The sequence below is a fragment of the Falco naumanni genome, chromosome 13 (assembly GCF_017639655.2).
Source record: "Falco naumanni isolate bFalNau1 chromosome 13, bFalNau1.pat, whole genome shotgun sequence".
Classification (NCBI taxonomy): Eukaryota; Metazoa; Chordata; class Aves; order Falconiformes; family Falconidae; genus Falco; species Falco naumanni.
The window spans coordinates 26257114-26277246 of record NC_054066.1 but is presented as its reverse complement, the minus strand read 5'-3'; the positions used below and the strand labels follow the sequence as shown (position 1 = coordinate 26277246).

The window sequence follows — 20133 nt, the reverse complement described above, 5'->3', positions numbered from 1 at the left end:
TCATACAAGAAACCATACACACCAGAAAAAATTCTCAACAGAATTTAAAATTATAAATTAAAAGGATAATGTGGGAACTGGCTTTTCAGTCACTACTGAAAATAAATAGGAGCTGGCTGATGAATTGTCCCTTGACCCTTCAAACTACCTGAGTTTTCCTTTTTGTTTAACGTAAAAAAAATGCTAAAAAATAAAATAATCAAGAAAGGTTGAGAAGTATCATATCTTTAGTGTGTCCTTATAAACTTAGTTCTCACTGGCAGGGAATTTTACTGAAAGAAGAAATTTAGAAAATTACACTTCAAGAGGAGCTCTCTGACCTAAAGTAAACCGTAATAGTGACAACAGATCAAGTTCAAATGCATAAAAATGCAATTACCTCCCCAAGTAATGCTGTTACTCCATTCGATTCATTAACCCAGACTTTTTTACTCTCTCCTCTGACATAGCTTTCATATGAACTACCGTCCACTAGATTTTTTATGCTAATAGCAGGATCCTAAAAAAAAATAAATTAGAAAACAAAGAATAAGAAACCAGGATACACTCCATCAATTATTAGAGGCCACTAGAATGTTAGGCAATAAATGTAATAATTATGTAGAATAAGCAGAGTATAATAATCAATAGTTATAATGATAGTATTTACAAGGGAAAAAGAAATAGTGAAATGCTTACCAATATGATAATATATTTTTGTCCATAGTCATGCATATAAGATGCAAAATAAGGGAGATCTTGAAACTTCACTTTGTCATATGTAAAATCTTTCTTTTCCTCCATATAGTCAATATCAGTGATCTGAGCATCCTGAAAGAGAAGTGAGTTCAACTTTAAAATTAGAAGTGATATGTAAAGATTTTGTATATTAGTTCCATACAACTTCTGCTGACAATTCCCGTTTATCTTGTAGTGAATGTACTGCTGGGACTTTACGGCAGCCTGGCAGAAAGTATGCTGTCAGGAGCACTTGCAAACAATGTGCACCTCATCACGTACTTACAGCCCTAATTAATGGTACTGACATGTCTTTTGTCCTATAAAGAGCTGCATTTAACATTAACATGATTTAAATTAATGTGTATATTGGCATCCTTTCAAATAACCCCTGGATGCGTGGCTATTTCATTGCAATTGCCTGACTTCAACATCTATCCCCTTAAATCCTACTCAACTCTTGGTTTACCATTACAGTATTTTTATTCTATTTGAACCAAACCATCAGGCTAATCTAATCTGAAATCTAATTTTTAAAGTTTATTATACTTTACCTTTGGATGTCAAATAAGAGTAACATATAGTTCCCTAAATTTTCACGAGACAATTAAAAAAAAAACTATTTCACAGATTAGGTAATATGAGAAGATAAATCAATACAGATGAAAAGTATAACTGAAGAAATATCAAAGTGCTCAAATAAAACTTACTGTAATTAAGTCCCACCACGTCCCACATTCTGATAATGGGTCTACTGTTAAAATGCACAAAAACCTTTGACACCAGAAGCCTATATATTGGAAATTTGCTAATTTAAATTGACTTGAAATGATCCAGTTGCAGAACACAATGTTCAGGATCTCCTGGTCATTCCTCCTTCACAGCGTTGCTTTTTCCTCCTCAGACCCCATACTTACATAAGGGAGCCCAATCGCCCTGTTCCTCTCCACAACTCGCTTCACCTCATCCAGAGACCCGTAACCGAAGCGGCTGAGCTGGAAGCCCAGGCTCCAGTAGGATGGCAATGCTGGCAGTCCCACAAGCTGCAAGTTGAGAGCAAAAATCCCATACATCATCAGTGCATGCTGTGTGTCACCTTGGCGCCCGTTCCTAGATCCCTACTCCTCAAATCTATTTGAATAATATATGCTAAGATTGAGTATGTGAAATGAGCAGATCATTCCCAAATGATGTATTTTTCTATGGCTTTTGTCTGTTTATTTTAAGAAATACAAATATTTTGGAACACTGCCCATTCTTTAAAATGTCACTGAAACGTAAGTGGATCTCAAGAAGTACAAAAGATATCAGCAATATCTTATGACCTTAAAATCATGACATACCTGTAAGCACATTGTCTAGCCTATAATACTGCCATGGGAAGAGGAATTTGTCCTTATAACAAGAGAGCCCCAGCAAACAAGTTATTACATGTAGAACATCTCTAGCTCCAGTGTCTGCTGCACATCAGTCAAGCCATACAGACTGAAGAATTTAGCAGCTACAGACTCAAGGCTTGAGCTACTGCATGGTCTCTGCTCCAGCATAGCTAGTACAAGTAGTACTTAAGTTTCAGCTGCCTGTAACAGGGCAGCTAAAAATATCTACACCCCACCTTAACCCCAGCTACCTATTACTAATGACAGCAGTCACATTAGGGACATACTAACAGTTATTCTTAGTTAAATATATATTGAGCCATATTTTCAGTTAATAGGTAACATAGTGAAGGCTTCCTGTTGTATAAGGGGGAGGGGGAGGGGGCGGGGAGGGGCTGGGGATCACCAATAAATCCCAAGCACTTTAAAAAGTCTGTTCAACACATCACGTCTCTAGCTGAAGGTACCTTCACATACTCCTGGACTACTTGCTCTGGAGTGTTCCCCAAGAAGATATAGAAATCAAGGATCCCACCAATGGTTCTGTAGGTCACTGCTGGAATGGGCTGCACTGCAAACTCTGACAGACAAGAGTGCACAAAGCCAATTTTGAATAACAGCTAAGTCTAAAGTAACTGAAATATTCTAATTGATGATTATAAGTTTTACTTATAAAAAAACACAAAACAAAAATACTTCAGGAGCCCAAAACCATTAGTTGAACTTACAAAGGGGAAATGTATTCAGATGACACTTATAACTGTCCATATTTCCATTCCTTTACATGCTAGGGAAAAGAATCAAAAGAAATCCAGTGGCTCAACCTTTTATCTTCAAATTTTTAGTACATTTTTCCATCTTCAAGAGATGTGTAGAGCTCTGTAACGTATACATGTATGCAGGCTTATCTAAAGAGACTAAAGGGCATGTACTTTCAAGTATTGCTCACTCCAAATTTAAGCTCTGATTCCAGTGTCCTGCACATCTGCAAAGAGCTGCACAGGCTTCAGAGAGGTTTCTGATCCATGAGTTTACAACACAGTCTTCGTGTTAACTGTGTGCTACTTGCTGCTTACGTCATGTATGCTGAACACTACAGTTTTGATCCCAATTCCACAGATCATCTAAAAAGGTATTTAACTACAACGGTCAGAGCTGCAGAGAAAGCTTTCTTACCCATGGCATTACTGTTCATTAGGAAAACACCAAAGGAGGCTCCTGAGCTGTCTTCCAAGCACAAGAAGAAAGTTTGAACTCCATATAAGTTATGCATTTCCTTCAAGGACAAAAAGAATAAGTCAGCTGAGTAAATTCTAACAACAGCATCCGTTCTGGGATGTTTCAAAATACATCACAGGTAGAACTTGAAACTTCTCAAAATATAGCAAACAACCAAAATAAAAATCCTAACACCTTCCTACAGTTCTCTTTTCTCTTTCCTGGCATCCTTCTCCTTTATTTTCCATTAAAACAAAAGTTTCTCCAAATATAGAGATAAATAAGCAAGCAGGTATGACGGATCTCCAGGCAAGTCCACATATATTACGCTACTGTTTCTGGGTAATACGTATGCACAGCAAGCAAAGAAGAGAATTTTAAAGGTGCCTTCGTCACCTTTCACCATAGGTTAGGTTTTGCATCTAAACTGTATTTCTATTAACCCTGGAAGGTAATCATACTTATGTCTAATCTATGGAAATAACGGAATGCCTTGCTTCTTTTTTATTTCCTTTCTAGTGTTTTCTTCCATTATTATTAGCAACAAAAGGCTTAGAAATTTTAACAACTGCTGTAATAGTTGTGCTTCTTCCCCTGCAAAACAAAATTCAGAACAAATTAACAAGAAACAAAACTTGAGCAATCTAAAATAAAACTAATTAGATTCTTTTCAGTGTTGATTTTGCTTAATGAGTCTACACTCAATTGAGCCATTTAGGTAAGAACTAATAAAGAAGACAGTGAGAAGGTGTCTCAGAGTAAGTGATACAAAATCAAAATTAATAGTTAATTACATATCGTGATCTCACCCTCTAGTTTCTGTTAGCATAACTCACATTTCAGCAAGACACTGAGATGCTCTCTCAAAGTAAAGCACGTTGTTTTTTCTTTATAAAACTGAGGTATTAGCATCAAATAGTCTTACAATTATCACAAAATGGGTGCCCTGGAAATTGTTTCATAAAGAGACAGCCATACAGACTATAGAAACTAATAAGAGCTAAGAGACGTATTTTATCTTGGGAAGAGGCAGATGTTAAAGAAAACGTTTCCATCATGTCCCAAGCAACAAGGATGTTAACTGAAGAAGCATGTGTCATCTGTACTGAATGCTGCACACAGCAATGCATTAGTACAAACTCTTATTTATTTTCCTTACCAGTAGAAACTGAAAACTAATGTATTAATGTTTAACAACCGGTTTTCAACTACACATCAGCACAAAAATCAAAATATTTATAAAAAGCTCTTCCTCAGGGAATATTCATCAGTACCATCTACCTTTTAGTAAGGCACCTGCAGTGCCTGAAACATCTTTAGGGAAAACCTCAGTGCTACCATTAATGTGTCAGCTGCAGAACACGCTTGGATTTCAGAAATCATCTGCAAAGAATGAAGCGGAAGAAAACCAGTCCTTACTCCAGAGGGGCCAACATCCCTGCTGAACATGGGCCAGGTTTTCCAGTTAACATCGTGTCGGTATTGCTTATGCACGTGCTCTCCCACACCGTAAATGTTGCTGCTAGGTAGTTTGATTGACAGCTGTAAAAACTGGTCAGCATACTGCAGTGGTCCAATGGTAGTATCAAATCTGATGAAACAGTTTAAAAAACAAAACCAATATTTAACCAAGACTTGTTGTAACAACTGTTGCCGCTGCTTTCCGTTAGAGCTGGGAGGCAGGTTCCCATGTCCATCCAGGGACCTGAAAGGAGAGGGGGGAAGGATGGTGCGGGGCTGGAGCAGAGCGACCCTTGCACTGACGACGAGGTGAGCGGTGCCTGTTGATCCTGCGGAAACGTCTCATACCCACGGCCCATCTACTTTCAGGGGTACATCTGCACTCCCCTCTTCCACCTCAGCTTCCCACCCCACACCTGTTGCGCTGCATCCTGAATCTGCTCCCTGAACAAGCTCACAGTAAGGGGTAGAAATGGGCTCACTCTCGAACAACCTGAGCACAGATGAGCACAGATTAAAAGTAATAACATCGTCCTTAGCATGGATCAAGTCCCATTTGAGGGCTATCGCACCTCCTGTAGCAAATTCTGCATAAAGCCACCGCGAGGCTTTTCAAGGAGTGTGAAGTTGCTGGTGTTGAAAATAGACACGGAGACTACTGTGTGTATCTGTACAAACAGAACAAGCCGAGATCAATATTCCTCCTTTACATCCATTAGCAAAGCACACAGGACAAGTCCATTTCAGTAATACAGTTTTTTCTCTTCATTTAGTTTTGCAGCTTCCTCCATTCCTTTCATTGCAGACAAACAATTCCTTTTCCAAATAAGGATCAAGACAGCTTTAAATACTTCAGCAGAACCTAACGTCACTCCCTGTTTCTATGGAAAGGACATGAGAAACGGTGGGGAAGCCTGGTTGTCAGTGCTGAGGCAGGGAGCAGCGGGAGGCAGCCCAATTCCTGCCATGGGGTGTCCCAAGCAGCAGCTCGCTGCAGGGCAATGGACTCTGTGATTTCCTCTCCTTCCTTTAGCTTGCTGTAACGGTGAACCACAGCCTCGGCTCCCTTGGCCAGCGAAGCTTCAGGTTTCGCTCCTTCCTGCAGTCCCTGATGGTGCCAAAGAGGCTTCATCAGGCATCTCCAAGTAGACACTCAGAGTCAAGCACCGCTGTGATTTTTTTCTTTAGGAGACAGAAGTGCAGCCACTTCTACCAAATTAAAGAAAGGCCTAAGGGAAAGACAGACAATCTTCCAGAGCACTCTTTCAACATGGTTCTATTGGAGTAGGCTCTGTATTCCCTTTCCATATACCTGCCTAATTAGTCACGCACTACCGAACACCAAGTCCATCTTTTGTGCTCTCTCTGTAATTGCAAATCAATCATTAGAGAGGATTCTAAGCAAGAAAACAATACTAATAAGAGCACAAAAGTAACCACTAATTCATTAAACTTGAAGCGTTAATAATCCAACTGCTCTAGCACTCCCACAGGTAATCGTTCTTGGACTGATTTAATAAGCATGTTCGTCCTGACACTTCCCCTTTCTAATGGTTCTTTAAGCCATGCTGTTAGATTTCTAGGTTTGCTTTATGTATCTCTTTTTAGAACCCAAAGGGCACGAAAGCATTCAATGTGGAAGTCCACCAAGTATTTTACTCACAGCAGGACCTGCCTGGCTGATCAGTGGCCTGCGCCAGCTGTGCTTGGATATCACACCAGTCTGAAGGGCAACTGGTTTTGGTGATTCAGGGCTTCAGCATGATTGTGAGAAATAAAAGATGCAATGAAGAGTGTTCCCATGTGATTTGAAGCACTGGAAAGGAATACTTTGGAAAACAGAAATTCCCCAAGTTAAAGGAACGAAGAAGCTGTAAAGGTTTCTCTGGTATTGGGAGAAAGTGAACAGAGCACCGATCCTAAAGCCTTTTAGACCGAGCTCTCCATACCACAGAATTTTTTTTCCAAAGGCCTTGCAAGAGTCCTTGCAGAATATCCATCACTCAGAAGAGGAAAAATAGATTGCAATCTTTAAGGTCAGTTACAACCCAAACCTTTCTATGATTCCTTGTCCAAGAAGGCACATTGCACGTGGCATCTTGGACATATATTTTTTGTGTGGCAACGTCAGCTTTCAAAGAAAACCAATGACATCCCTGTCATTCAGAAAAAGCACTAGTATTACTTACAGCACTCTACCGTTGCTTATCCTGGTCACCACGATGCCAAAGGGATTCTGCTTGACATCCACTTTGTAGTTTAAATTGGAGGCTGCGGATCCAGTGAAAGGTTGCACATGCTCATGAGGGACTTCAAACCTTTGCGTTTTAGGATCAGTGATCTGCACATGTTTAAACAACAGAAGTGTTGAGCTTTTAAAAATTATTGCCTAATTCAAATATTCTACACTATTAACATACAGTTCTGGCTAAGGATATTCCTAACCCATCCCAGACTCCTGCCTTCATCATTATTCACTTCCAATTTTCATCACTCGTTTTTCAGCCATTACCATCAAAATACTTTACTTTGTTTCCCTGGCTCAGCAGGAGCCCACTTCAAGAAGAAACTCTCCCACAGAAGCCCTGCTTAACACCAGAACCCGTTGCTACTCTACATTCATGCATGGACTGTTGAGTTTTCCATAGTAAACAAATCATTGGAGGTATTAATGTTGTCTGTTAAAATGATTGAGAGATCTGGCCAGGCCATAAATAAAAAGTAAACAAACATATTTATCTGCAAAATTTTCCTATGATGGGGAAAAAGCATAGATAATATAAAAGCTGAGCTTTTCAAAATTCTCAGTAATTTTTCATGCAGAAATCTGGCTGTGCTAAACGCTCATTAACCTGATGCATTGCAACAGCAGAGGATGAAGAAGAGAAGAGCCAAACACTTCAATGGGAGTCTTAAGACTGCATCAGAGGAATTAGTCCAGCCCTTCTAACCTCACTGCAGAGTTACAACCCACCTAAAATCTTGCACAGAACATGAACCTTAAAACAGCAGAAAAGAAAGATTAACCTTGAACCGGAAGCGATTTGGTGTCTGATACTCTCCTGTGAGAAGAACAGTGTTGATATCATTTCCAAAGAGGGAAGGTGATGGCAGCCTTGTTAACGTAGCCTCGAATCCTTTGGAAAAAACACAAGTTGCAATGTTACTGTACTGAATTGGACATTGGCACGTACATAAATTGGGGAGCTCAGCCTGAAGCTTACCTGCCTGTGTTGATCTTGTTGACCCATCCACTTTGTACCCATGGTTTGAAGGGAAAAAACACCAGGGCACACTGGTATCACTGCTGGGACTCCAGCAGCAGCCACGCAGGATGCAGGTGAGCTGATTCAAGGAAATGAGGGGCACATGTGAGCTGATTTTAAACCATATAAATATATATATAGCTATACTAAAACATTTAAAATGCACATGGAGTTCATTTTATCCCAAATATCAGAAACCTTAATAATATCTGCAATCAGATCTACTCGTTCTCTAAAACTCTATTGAATGAACTCAATGGCACAGAACACACTAAATAGAAAGGATTTTTTTTCTGGATTCAGAGCAGAAACTTGCTTAGTAGCCATTCATTCTTTCTTAAAACCATGAGGTCCACAGGCAACATAAGCATTTTAAAATAATTATCTGAAACATTTGAGGTGTGGCAGATACAGTACAGTCTGACCAAAAGTCACACACTGGAGAGGGGGTGAAAGTTATAGTTGGCTTAATATCTTGTAAACAACTGGTTAAACATATACATAACTGATTGCCATGTATAATATCCACATTTTAGTGTAATATTCCAAAAGCAGAAATGTTCATATGAATTTTGCAGAACTTCAAATTGAGGTAAATTAACTTCCCCACCCAAAACAAAAACAAACAAAATCCCAAACAAATAAACCTGTTGTTTAAAGCATGTATCTCAGTGTAGTCGCACCAACCTTTACACTACTTTTCAGTAGCCTAATCAGCTACAAAATGATTCTATCTTTGGTTTTTGTTAGAAATTAACTTATTCATGTGCTGTTTCCTTAAGTTTTATGTTTGAAGATAAGATCTGGGTAATACGATAAGATATGGGTAATACACCACTAAGATTCCACACATTTTCTCACCTTAAGAACCTCAATTCATTACTTAAGGCAAAGAGCAGTAGTAGTAATACAAACTTCACTGTGGGCAAAGGGCAGTGTCCATAACTAATCTCAGATATCCAATACCAACATACAGCTCTTCAAGACCTCCCCTCCACCTTGCACACTAACAGAAGCTGTTTCTGCCTCTATCTGATTGTGCCCAAGTATTTTTGTTGTTTGTGCCATTCTTATTTAAAGTATTCTGCCTCTTGATATGGTCCAAAATCTCCATTGCTGCTGTCTTTGGGAGCACTTGGTTTTGGGTTATAGAGGCCAAACTGGTCCGTACAGGTCAAAAATTTTTAGCAGCTTCTGAACAGAGCAAAGACAAGCCAGCTCCAGCCCGAGTCGTGTAAGTGCTGAAGGAAAGCATGGAGCCAGCTCACAGACGCACTGGCTTGGGAGGTCTTAGTGCTACTGAATGTAGCAATTGCACAGAGCACAGAAATCTCTGCAAACCCACCCAAGATAAAACTCAGATTAATGGAGAAGATATTTGTCTCTCTGTCATGGAATCATCACATCAGAAAACATTTCTGCTGTCATTTTCATTATCTTCCAAGCAAAAACGACAGTCGGAGGAGAGATGTAGTGACTCATTTTCCCCCACATTGATCCACAAATCAATGTGCTTTCTAAGGCTGTGAAAACCCCATGCTCACTTTCCACCTTCCCAACTCTACCATGAGACTCCCTGTTTACCATTTTATAAACTATTTCAGAGTAAATGACAAAAAGCACTGATCCCTTCCATGACTGCAGAGATCGCAGCTTTACTCCCTTACTTCTTTTCATTCATAGACAGGGGAATATCCCAAACACATAAGAACTGAGTTGCTGCCTCCGTCCTCTTATCCCTTCCTAGAGCAGTGACTATCCCATGCAATGCAGAATAGCTCAAACACATTTTCCTAAAGCCTGGTACTGCATTCCCAACTTCATAAGCATGCTTTTCTTTTTCTCCAGTTACTTCTCATGAATACTTGTTGACTGTTTTCAGCAGTTGCTTGCCATTCCAGTGATATTCATCTAGCTAGATCTTGTTCTAGTGGATTTGTAAGCTATAGCTCTGTATTTTCATGGCACATTGAGCATGCTGCATAAGGAAATAAATACAGAAGTGCAATATTGGTTACACCTGACACAGGGAAAGGAGCAGAGTTCATCCCAAGACACCAGAGATGATGTTATAAAAGCTACATTTAGTGTAAATAAAGATGTGAGCTGATCACAGCTTCTGAGCTATAAAACCAGCATAACAGATACTAATACCCAAGAAAGCCAAAACTTAATTAGAACTAATCCTGGATATGAGGAAATAATTTATGCTGGGGTACAGTATGAGGTAGCTTCTGAACATTGAACTGAGCACCAAGGATTAAAAGAATAGCTTGTCTATGTGCTGAACTAAAATGTCTCTCTTACGTGTATCCAAACAAACCTCTACCAGCAGGCTATTTTGGGAAAAAAACCACACAAATTAGAACAAAAACAATACCCCCTCCCCTAAGCTTTCAGAGGTATGAGTCCAATAATGGACTATTACTAGCTCTGCTCACGGTAGTTCATTTTTTACTGGTGCATTATTGTCTAATCAAACTTCATGGCAATTTTCCACAGCAGTGAACAGCTAATACACATCTACTTTCTTTCAGCATGTCTATCTTCATCAGCCCTGTGATCAGTTAATAAATATCTATTTGCTTTCCATACTTCTATCCCCTGCAATCCTACTTATATTTTGGCATCATCTAGGACATCTTCAGTGAATAAAGAAATCAAGACAGACGCTAACCTGCCATAAGACCTTAGGCAAATCATAATTTTCCTAGCTGCTGTTTATTCTGAAAACCACTAATGGAAACCACTACAGAAGAGTTATGTTATTCTAAGCAGGTACCTGCAGTTTTGCAGCTCTGCTGGTTGCTGTATTAGAATAGCCTAAAGGACAATCAAAATGCTTCCAGCAGAAAATTTATACAAGAATGAACAGACACACTGGGGTGGGACTGGATTGTGTCAGGCAAGGACCTAACAGCTTTCATCAGGGCACAGGTCAAAGGTGATGTTTGTCTCTAATGCTGTGAAATCTGCTGCCTGGTCTTCATTAATGAAAAAAAAAAACAGATTTAGAAATAATTCAGAACAGAATATTCCAGAGCAAGTACCCCAATGTTCAAACCTGCATCTGGCCTTACATTTCTGCTGTTATCTATCATTTCATTCTTTTTAATTCTTTCTGATCACCGATGGTAAAAAGCAAGGACAGACTTACAATAAGGCTTACACCTGCAACCAGAGCAAAACTATTTCCCTAAGTGCTGCAGTTATCATACAGTGAATGTGGGGTGACTGGTTCAAAGGTAGTAATTCAAGATTAAAGTGATCTGCATAACTGCTTCTACTGTGGTATGCTTGCTTCTGGGGGTGGGGTTAGGGGTGGGGGTGGGGTGAAGGAACAAGAAGAGTAGAGGAACAGACTGTGTTCTGAGCTTTTACAAACCTGTTCACTCACAGGACTTTATTGAACTATATATTGTGACAAAACCCATGGCATGACAGAAGCTTAACAACCATCATTTCCAGAATTAGATGGAATTTCCTTAGAGATTGAGACAGCTGGTTAAGAATTTTTTATACCTCTGTGAATGACAAACACCACACATCATAAATATATTCACTCTTTTATCTCCTAAGCTGCACACACACACACCCAAAGAAAGATGCCAGGCATTCACAAGCTTCCAACAGAAAATGACAACATCCATCATAAAGATGAAAAATAATTATGATAATACAAATAATAATAGCCTTTCAAGACCAACCACTACACAAATGTTCTGAATGTGAGAGCACTGAAAAATTCAGATGATTCTTTTCACTAGGAATCTTAACTCATAGAACCTTAAGACAAAACGTCATTTCTAAACTCTGCACTCTCCCAAATGAGAGACACCACAACCAAGCAAGATTCCCTGAGATTCAAATGGGTTCTGAAAGGAAACTGTTACCATGTCTCATATTATAAAAGTCTTGTGCATCTGGGTAAAGGGCATCCTCACCTGCTATTTCTGATCTATTACAAATGCTAGTACTTGACCATCAGACAAAAGGAAACTCTTCAGGCAAACTTGTTAAAAGAGTGGCTTTTTTCAGCTGCCTGCTGTCTGACGAATTTTATTCCCACCTATCCCAAAACCACACTGCTAGGGAGTACTTTGCCAGTGGTCTTCAACCTTTGACAGCAAATGGCTACAGTGGCTAGAAAAATGAGACCTGTCAATAGGCTGAAACAGGTTATACAGGAGTTACACTACCCTGCAAAGCATTCAGGCAATCACAGATTAAAAAAAAAAAAAAAAAGTTAAGCAAACAACTGTTATAGTAGAGACAATTTACATGTTTGCAATCAAGCATAAGGCTTTATGGGATAAGTCTTATTTTCTATTTTTTTCTTAAATGCTTTCAGACCTTTGTTGATATTTGATCTGGGATGCAGTCAATTCTCTCTGCTATTAATATGTTTGGACACTCTGGCGAAAATTCTGTTAGGGAAATAAATTAACAGGTTATTACCAGCATTTCTAAAATGTAGGAATAACTTGATCACCTCTTAACTCAATGACTACTTCTGCTGTTTCTAACCATATTGAAACCCTAACCATTAATATAGATTCAAATGAGTGTAAGTTACAGCTAGTGTGATTCATTTTTACCTTTGAAAAATTGCATGCAATTATTTCAGATAAAGTTAGGACAACTTCACTTTAAGGTTCTTGAACATATGGGTGACTGATAATTTTATTTCTTAAGGTATACGTTAATCCAGTTTTCAGTACATCCTGTAGCTCAATATGCATTGCTTCTCATGAAAACACATGCCAAATAGAAATTGGAAGGACTTTTTTCTTAAGGTGTACTGTGCCACTGCTCTCAGAGGTGTTCCTTCCCCTGAAATACTGCTCTTCACAGGGGCAGGCCAAAGCACCTTAAAGCTCCATTAGGATGCTCTTTTAGATCTCAGGTTTGTCAGATTGAATTTAAGGTGATCTCTCGGCAACTTTAGCTGCAAAAAGGGCACCTGATGGCTCGTTTCAGTTTCTTCCAACACGGAAAGTCACTTTACATATATTTTGGAACACTGTGTATGTTTGGAATGAGAACTGTGAAGTGTAGAAATCTTGTCTCAGGCCAAGATGCACACAAATACATGGACACACCTGTTTATGTTATCTGCAATATATGCACTTGTGCTTTTTGCTCAGGCAGATTCCTACTTGTCTTGAAACTGAAACAAGCAGAAAAGATGGAGGCAGTAGCCTGTATGGGCAGTTTTACTAAAACACCAAAGTGTTTGTTTTGTATAAGCACTTATTTATATTTACTGTCATTTTCACTTTCAAGCTTTTCACTTCAATCCCCATGTGTAAATGGGGTTACTCAGACAAAATGGGACTGTAAGCCAGCTGCTTTATATCACATCCGTGTAAGACAAGTGGTTTCTAATGACCAACACATTAGCAGGAAACAGTATATGGTTTTTTCAGTTACAATTTATGTTCCACACAATGTGGCCACTCCCACATAGTCTCCTGATCCTTTTTTTTTTTTTTTTCAGTGTTCTTTTTTAATATTAAAAATTTTTATCATGCTAGTTATATGTTTATAAAACAAGTCCAGCCTTGAGAGAAAGGGATAAAAGTTGCTACCATGACGATAAATTCTGAGTTATTACGTTCATAACTGATAACTTCACATATATTATCTGCAGGAAGGAATGACCAATATTCACCTTCGGGTAATGATAAGAACATCATAGTAACACTAAGAGTCATAACTTTTTTTTTTTTTTTTTTTTTTTTACACAGTGCTTAGAGCGATTTTTTTCTTTTTCTCACATGAACGTCCATGTACTTGCAAAGTCTGAATCAGTGACAGAAATGATGCCAACAGGTAGTTCCTGAAGCTCTGCAACATTTACAACAACCTCACCAAGCAGAGCTGAGCAGTTCCCACCCAGGATTTTTGCTCTGGTTCTATACCAGCAGCAGCTACTTACCTGTAGTTTTGACACCGGATTCTCCTGATGCTAGAAGCCCAATGAGGACACAGGCTATGACTGTCACCAGGCAGACGATGACGATCAGTGTGATTTCCAGCCCACTGAACTTCCTCTTGCCCATCTAGACCCAGGGAAACACCGTTAGTCAAAGGAAAACACAAGGAACAGCTTCGAAAACTCATGAATTACAGTACTAATGTATTCAATTAGCAAAATTAATAAATGATTCAGGCTTTAAACCATGCCCCCTAATCCCTGCATTTAAACAAAACGCTCCTCAAGGGCTACGTGCAATAAATCTCCTATTTATTCAACCATATTTAACGATAAATTCAGAATAGTTCACACAGCACAGGTTACTGCAATGTTACACTAGTGGGCAATCACTGCGAAACGTATTTTCTTCCATGTAAACCCACTTTATACACAAAGATCAATTTTCTCCTGAGATTAACTATGGAGTTTCTTACATGCTACTGAAATGCCTGAAACAGGAAAAAAAACCAACCAACCAACAAAATCCTTTACCTCCCCACCCCCCCGCCTTTTTTCCCCTTTCTTTGTTTTACTATGTGTTCTGTTCTGCTGTTTGTTTGTTTGTTTTTTAAGAATAAACATCAACTATTCTGTTTATTAAAGGAGGATTTTGATTTGTTAAAGTCTTATTTGACAAAAACCTCTAATGAGCTCTGACAGCATGCTCATGACACATGGGAAAGCCAAGGCACGGTAGCAGGGTAAGTTACGTATTTGTAAAGTGGAAGAATCTATCAGGTGTACAAGCCCTTGGTACAGTGGTAGCTTTTGAAATCACAACTGAAATGAGGAAGCGTATGTCACTGGAGTCAGTGCCTTAAACTGCTCTGTAAAAGTCGTCTTTTTCCAGTATTACTTCTGTTTGTGAGGCACAGAGGAGCAAGGCACGCTGCGCCAAGGGGCTACGCTGGCTGCACAGCCAGCTGCTCGGCCCCGTGAGACCAACACCGTACCACGAACACTGAACTGCGCACCAGCAATAAAACTAATTAAAACTAATCTCCAGCATCCAGATCAAGATACATTGACAGCTGCTACTGCATTTTGCATTTGGTTAAGAATATTTAACCTTATAAACCAACCTTAAATACATAGAAATGGTGGGGGCTTTTTAGTTAAAGCAAGAAAGTGTGGGAATACATGTGCATCGCACTGGTTTATCAAAATGCTTCTACATGTTTTAATGATGACCCAAAGGAATGAAAAATAACTTTAGAAGAAACTTTTTTTTTGTTGGTGCATGTGTGAAATAACAGTTTAAGTCTATTGTATATGCTTGCCTCCCGTTTCCTCCAGGTGTAACTCATCAACCCACTTGCACCCCCCTGTTCATGGAGATCCCACAGCCACAGGAATGAAGGAAGAGTAAAAGCAACACTGGCTTGTCATGGTTTAACCCAGCAGGCAGCCAAATACAAGGCAGCTGCCCACTGACTTCCCCCACAGTGGGGTGGGGGAGAGAACTGGAAAAAAGTTAGAACTCATTGGTTGAGATAGACTGTTTAATAGGACAGAAACAAAAGAACAAATAATAATAATACTGATAAAAGAACATACACAAAAAGTGATGCATAATGCAGTTGCTCACCACCCACTGACTGATGCCCAGCCAGTCCCTAAGCAACAGGCTGTCACCCCCTAGCCAACTCCCCACAGTTCTATGGTTCGGCATGATGTCATATGGTATGGAATATCCCTTGGTCAGCAGGGGCCAGCTGTCCCAGCTTTTTGTACCCCCCCAGCCTACTCACTGGCAGGGCAGTATGAGAACCTGAAGTGTCCTTGATTTAGTCCAAGCATTGCTCAGCAACAACTAAAATGTTGTGTTAGCAACATCATTCTCATCCTAAATCCAAAACACAGCACTGTACCAGCTACTAGGAAGAAAATTAACTCTATCCCAGCTGAAAGCAGGACAACACCCACCCCTTATTCTATACCATCTAAGTCAATCCCAGGTACCTCACTTTCCAATACAACCCAATTAATCACCACTGCCTTTCCTGTCTCTTGATAGATACACACAGATATCATTCTCCTAACCTATGGGCCATCCCTCTAAAATGTCTGCTGAGCTCATTTAGACTTTGGGCTCCATTTATCATAACTGTCCCGCAGGGCACAAGAGATGGTGTGCGGTGTTAGATTGTTGCATGCGGAAGCCAGTTGCGATTCCATCACCACTGCGTTTATCTGGTTCTATCATTGCCGAACTTGCCTTGCTTTCATCAGAATTCATTCTTCAGCAATCTGGGTAATTCTTACTGTAATACCATTGATATGGTATATAGAAACCATAGTACTGATGGCATACAGTATTATATGGCAATTAACGTCATGAATTCACATCATTGAATATTCTCACCCCAAACCAAATCCTCTTAAAGTACACATCAGACTTCCCAATCCTTTTGCATTACATAACAAGTGTGCCCAGGTCCTTGAGCAAAACCAGTCCCATGAATGGGTTTGCCTTTGCATGACGCAGAAATAACCCACATTATCTTCCCCAGCATACTTTTTGTGTGCACTGCAGGGGCTTTATCCTCTCCTATAGTATGTAAAAGTTTTGATGGGCAGGGCCAGCTTGATTGGCAGATCCCTTGAAGTACTGCCTAACCAGGTGACTTTTGCTAGATCTGCACCCTAAGTTCCCAGCACCCATTGCTCTCAGCACAGTCTTTAACAGTCCATTACGTCATTCAATTTTCTCAGAAGCTGGTGCGTGAGAAAGGATGCCACTCAATGCCATGCGCTTTGACCCCCAGTGCCTAAGGGTTTGATTTGGAAATTAATCCCATTAACTGACTCAAGTCTTTCTGGGGTGCCACATCACCATAAGACTTATTTTTCCAAGGCCCAGGATAGTGTTCTAGACAGTGGCATGGGGCATGGTATATGTTTCCAGACATTTGGTGGTTGCTTCCACTGTTGTAAGCACACAGTGTTTAACTTGACGGGTCTGTGGGAGTGTGATATAGTCAGCCTGCCCAGCTTCCCCATATTTATGTTGAAGCCATTGTCCTCCATACCAAAGAGGCTTTAATCACTTGGCTTGTTTGATTGCAGCATGTTTCACATGTGAACAACCTGTGCAATAGTGCCCATGGCTAAGACTGCAATTCAGAATATTCATTCTTCAAAAACCCACACCACCTAAGAAAGTTTGTGTTTCCTTTTTGCTAGTTAGTGGAGACATAGCTGTTATTTTATTGATTACATCCATTGGGATTTGATGACGTCCACATTGCCATTTTATTCCTAAAATATTGGATCTCCTCTGCAGGTCCCTTGACCTTTGCTTGTTTTCTGGCAAAACCAGCTTTCAGAAGGATTTGGACTAATTTTTTTTTCCCATTTATCAAAAACCTCTTTGGCTGTGTTGCTTCATATGATGATGTCACCAATGTATTGCAGATGTTTCAGAGCTTCACCATGTTCCAGTGCAGCCTGGTCCATGGCAAATGGTAGGGCTGTGTTTCCACCCCTGGGGCAGTTAATTCCAGGTGCATTAAGTGAAAGCAAACTGTGGCCTGCAGTCTGCTACCAAAGGGATTGAGAAAAATGCATTAGCGATATCACCTGTGTCATATCACTTGGCTGCCTTTGACTCCAGTTCATAACAAAGCCTTAGCTTGTCCACTATGGCTGCACTCCGTAGCAGCACGGCTTCATTCAGACCACAGTAATCTACTGTCAGTTTTCACTCTCCATTAGACTTTTGAACTGGCTATATGGGACTGGGTGAGCGAGCCCTGCTGATCACTCCTTGCCTTTCCAGCTGATGAAAGGGTATCAGGGAGTCTCAATCATTGCAATATTGTCACTGATGTACTGTTGTGGTAGCAACCAGCACCTGTTCTTTGACCTTCAGCAACCCCACAACAAGAAGGGTCCTCTGGGAGACCAGACAAGGTAGACAGCTTCTTGATTTCCTCCATCTCCAAGGCCCACCAGTACCCTTTCAGATATCTGAAATGCCCCATCAGCTTTCCCCAGAAAAGCAAAGCTAGTACTTAGATAACAGTGCTTTTCAGGCTAGTGATTAATAAAGAAGCTTTTGTATTTTCTCCATTAACATCAAAATTTGTAGCCATTTTTAATACTATGTTTACTGTTACTCCTCCAAGGAGTACTGTACTTAAAGCCTGCAACCACACTGCACGTGGAAAAGCATACATCTTAAAGGCCTGGTCTTTACGAGGAGGAAACGATACTCCAGCAGTTCCTCTCCTGAGTTCCCTTTAACATTGGCTCAATGTGTGTCAGTTAAGAGTCCTAAAAAGCAACGTTCATTGTTCTGAAAACCAAAATTTTACTACAGTTATTGTCACCAAGCCCCACCCCCTCCCAGCTATAATGTTGCATTTCAGTTCATTCCTTCTCATGGTCTCCCCTAAAACCTGTGGCTTTGAAAATAAGGCTTTATAATTTATAAAGGTAAGTTCTGTTTTGTAATATGTACTCAGCAGTGAGGCAAAAATCTCCAGAAACTTGGATGCAGTAGAAGGAATGACATACCTTAAAGCTCCTCTGCCTGCTTCATCTGCTGCTCTCGATTGTAATGCTCAACATTAAAACTGATGCTTTATCCCTTGCTGTTATCAGTTCATTGCATTGTTTGCTAACCAGTCTACCAATGGCAGGTACATACGTAATTACAGGCAGATTGCAGAAACTGTATGAAACAGATACTGTGGTTATTGTAGCCAAGGAGTGGCTGGTTAATAAATAATATTTTGGTTCAATATGATGCATCTGATTCTGCAAATGAGAGAAAAGCAGCCATAAAATGTCAATAACCTTATCTATGTTGCATGACTAAACATTTTTTGTCTTCTTTTTCATATCTTTGTTACTAGAACATTCATGGAACCTTCACATTCTTTGTCTACCATTTCTGCTTTTAGTACCACAAGAAATCATTAAATGTTCCTGACTGAGGAAAAGAGCTATTGAAATAGTTGCAGGAGAAAATTGAATTCATGACCATTCAAGCTTTTTTTAGGAATGAATTAGAAGGTATTAATTTTAATATTAATATAAACAGATTTCATGAGATACTAAAAATAAATGTCAAAAGCAGAAGAAAAAGATGAAAGATTAATATAGAAAAGAGTTTATGAAGAAGAGGTTTCAATAATGGTCTTAATATAAAATCTTCATACATAACTGGGTTTAGTCTTTTTCTCACAACAGATAGATTCTTATCATTAAATCCTTATTTTCCAAAGGAAAGCTTTCAATTCATACTATTGAAGTATTTACAAGTTATTTGTCAGTAATGACAAAAAAAGCTCAGAAGTGCCACTTGCATGCTTTGAACTGTTCATAAATTTATTCAGTTTCCTCAATATCTCACCTCTGACTGTGAAGTGCAGGAATTAGATGTGTCCTCTCTGAGCACAAAGGGAATGGTCCTCTATTCCTTAGTCAGCACTTGAAAGAAAGAAAATCAATCACACGCATAGAGCACTAGGGCTTTCCTGTAACCATCCATCTCTACACAAATCAATGTCACCACTCTCAATGACTCTGTTTTTGAAAAGCAGCCTGTTATTTAGCTACCTCACCCTCTCCATTTCATTGTAACATCATGTATGTCTTCACGTGCGCAAGTAAACTCTGGAAATTTAATTCTAACATCCCTCTCAATATTGCCAAATATGCTACATTATGAGTGCATATTGAGAAATAATGGTTTCACATGGATTATGAAGATATCAGTAGCTTGGGAGGCCTGGGGGTTTTGTTTGATATATGTCTGTTTTCCAAGTTTTATATCTTCATTTAACTGTTCCAGGAAAGTATTCAGTCTGGCAAAGCATATGGCCATGTGTTTCATTTAAACATGTCTGCAATCACCCTGCCATCAATATAACCATTTGCTTAAGTGCTTTCCTGAATTCACAGTGCTACAAACATATTATCAATCACCTAGAGAACATTTTCTATGCAACTTGAGAGTGTAAAAGCACTGAACAAAAAGGTCTCACAAGAGGGTTAACCAGCAGGTTCCCTAGCTAAGTATATTTTCATTAGTCTACAAAGGATATCAACAACAGGCTTTCAGGTCAAGATGTGATATCGAACTGCAAGGAGGAGGAATGGG

At 39.5% G+C, this 20133-nt stretch overlaps 1 protein-coding gene across 1 annotated transcript in view; it reads right to left on the bottom strand.

Annotated features, from left to right (window-relative positions):
* SI (sucrase-isomaltase) overlaps nt 1–14106 on the bottom strand; it is a 51529-nt gene extending 37423 nt beyond the window's left edge. The window contains exons 1-11 of the mRNA XM_040613819.1: nt 13983–14106; nt 12395–12468; nt 8000–8120; nt 7803–7912; nt 6965–7116; nt 4734–4905; nt 3273–3372; nt 2564–2676; nt 1635–1760; nt 679–810; nt 380–499 (exon numbers count right to left, since the gene is read on the bottom strand). Of these exons, the coding sequence (XP_040469753.1) occupies nt 380–499; nt 679–810; nt 1635–1760; nt 2564–2676; nt 3273–3372; nt 4734–4905; nt 6965–7116; nt 7803–7912; nt 8000–8120; nt 12395–12468; nt 13983–14106 (1344 nt within the window). The remainder of the gene's footprint in view (nt 1–379; nt 500–678; nt 811–1634; nt 1761–2563; nt 2677–3272; nt 3373–4733; nt 4906–6964; nt 7117–7802; nt 7913–7999; nt 8121–12394; nt 12469–13982) is intronic.
* Nucleotides 14107–20133: the final 6027 nt, after the last annotated feature.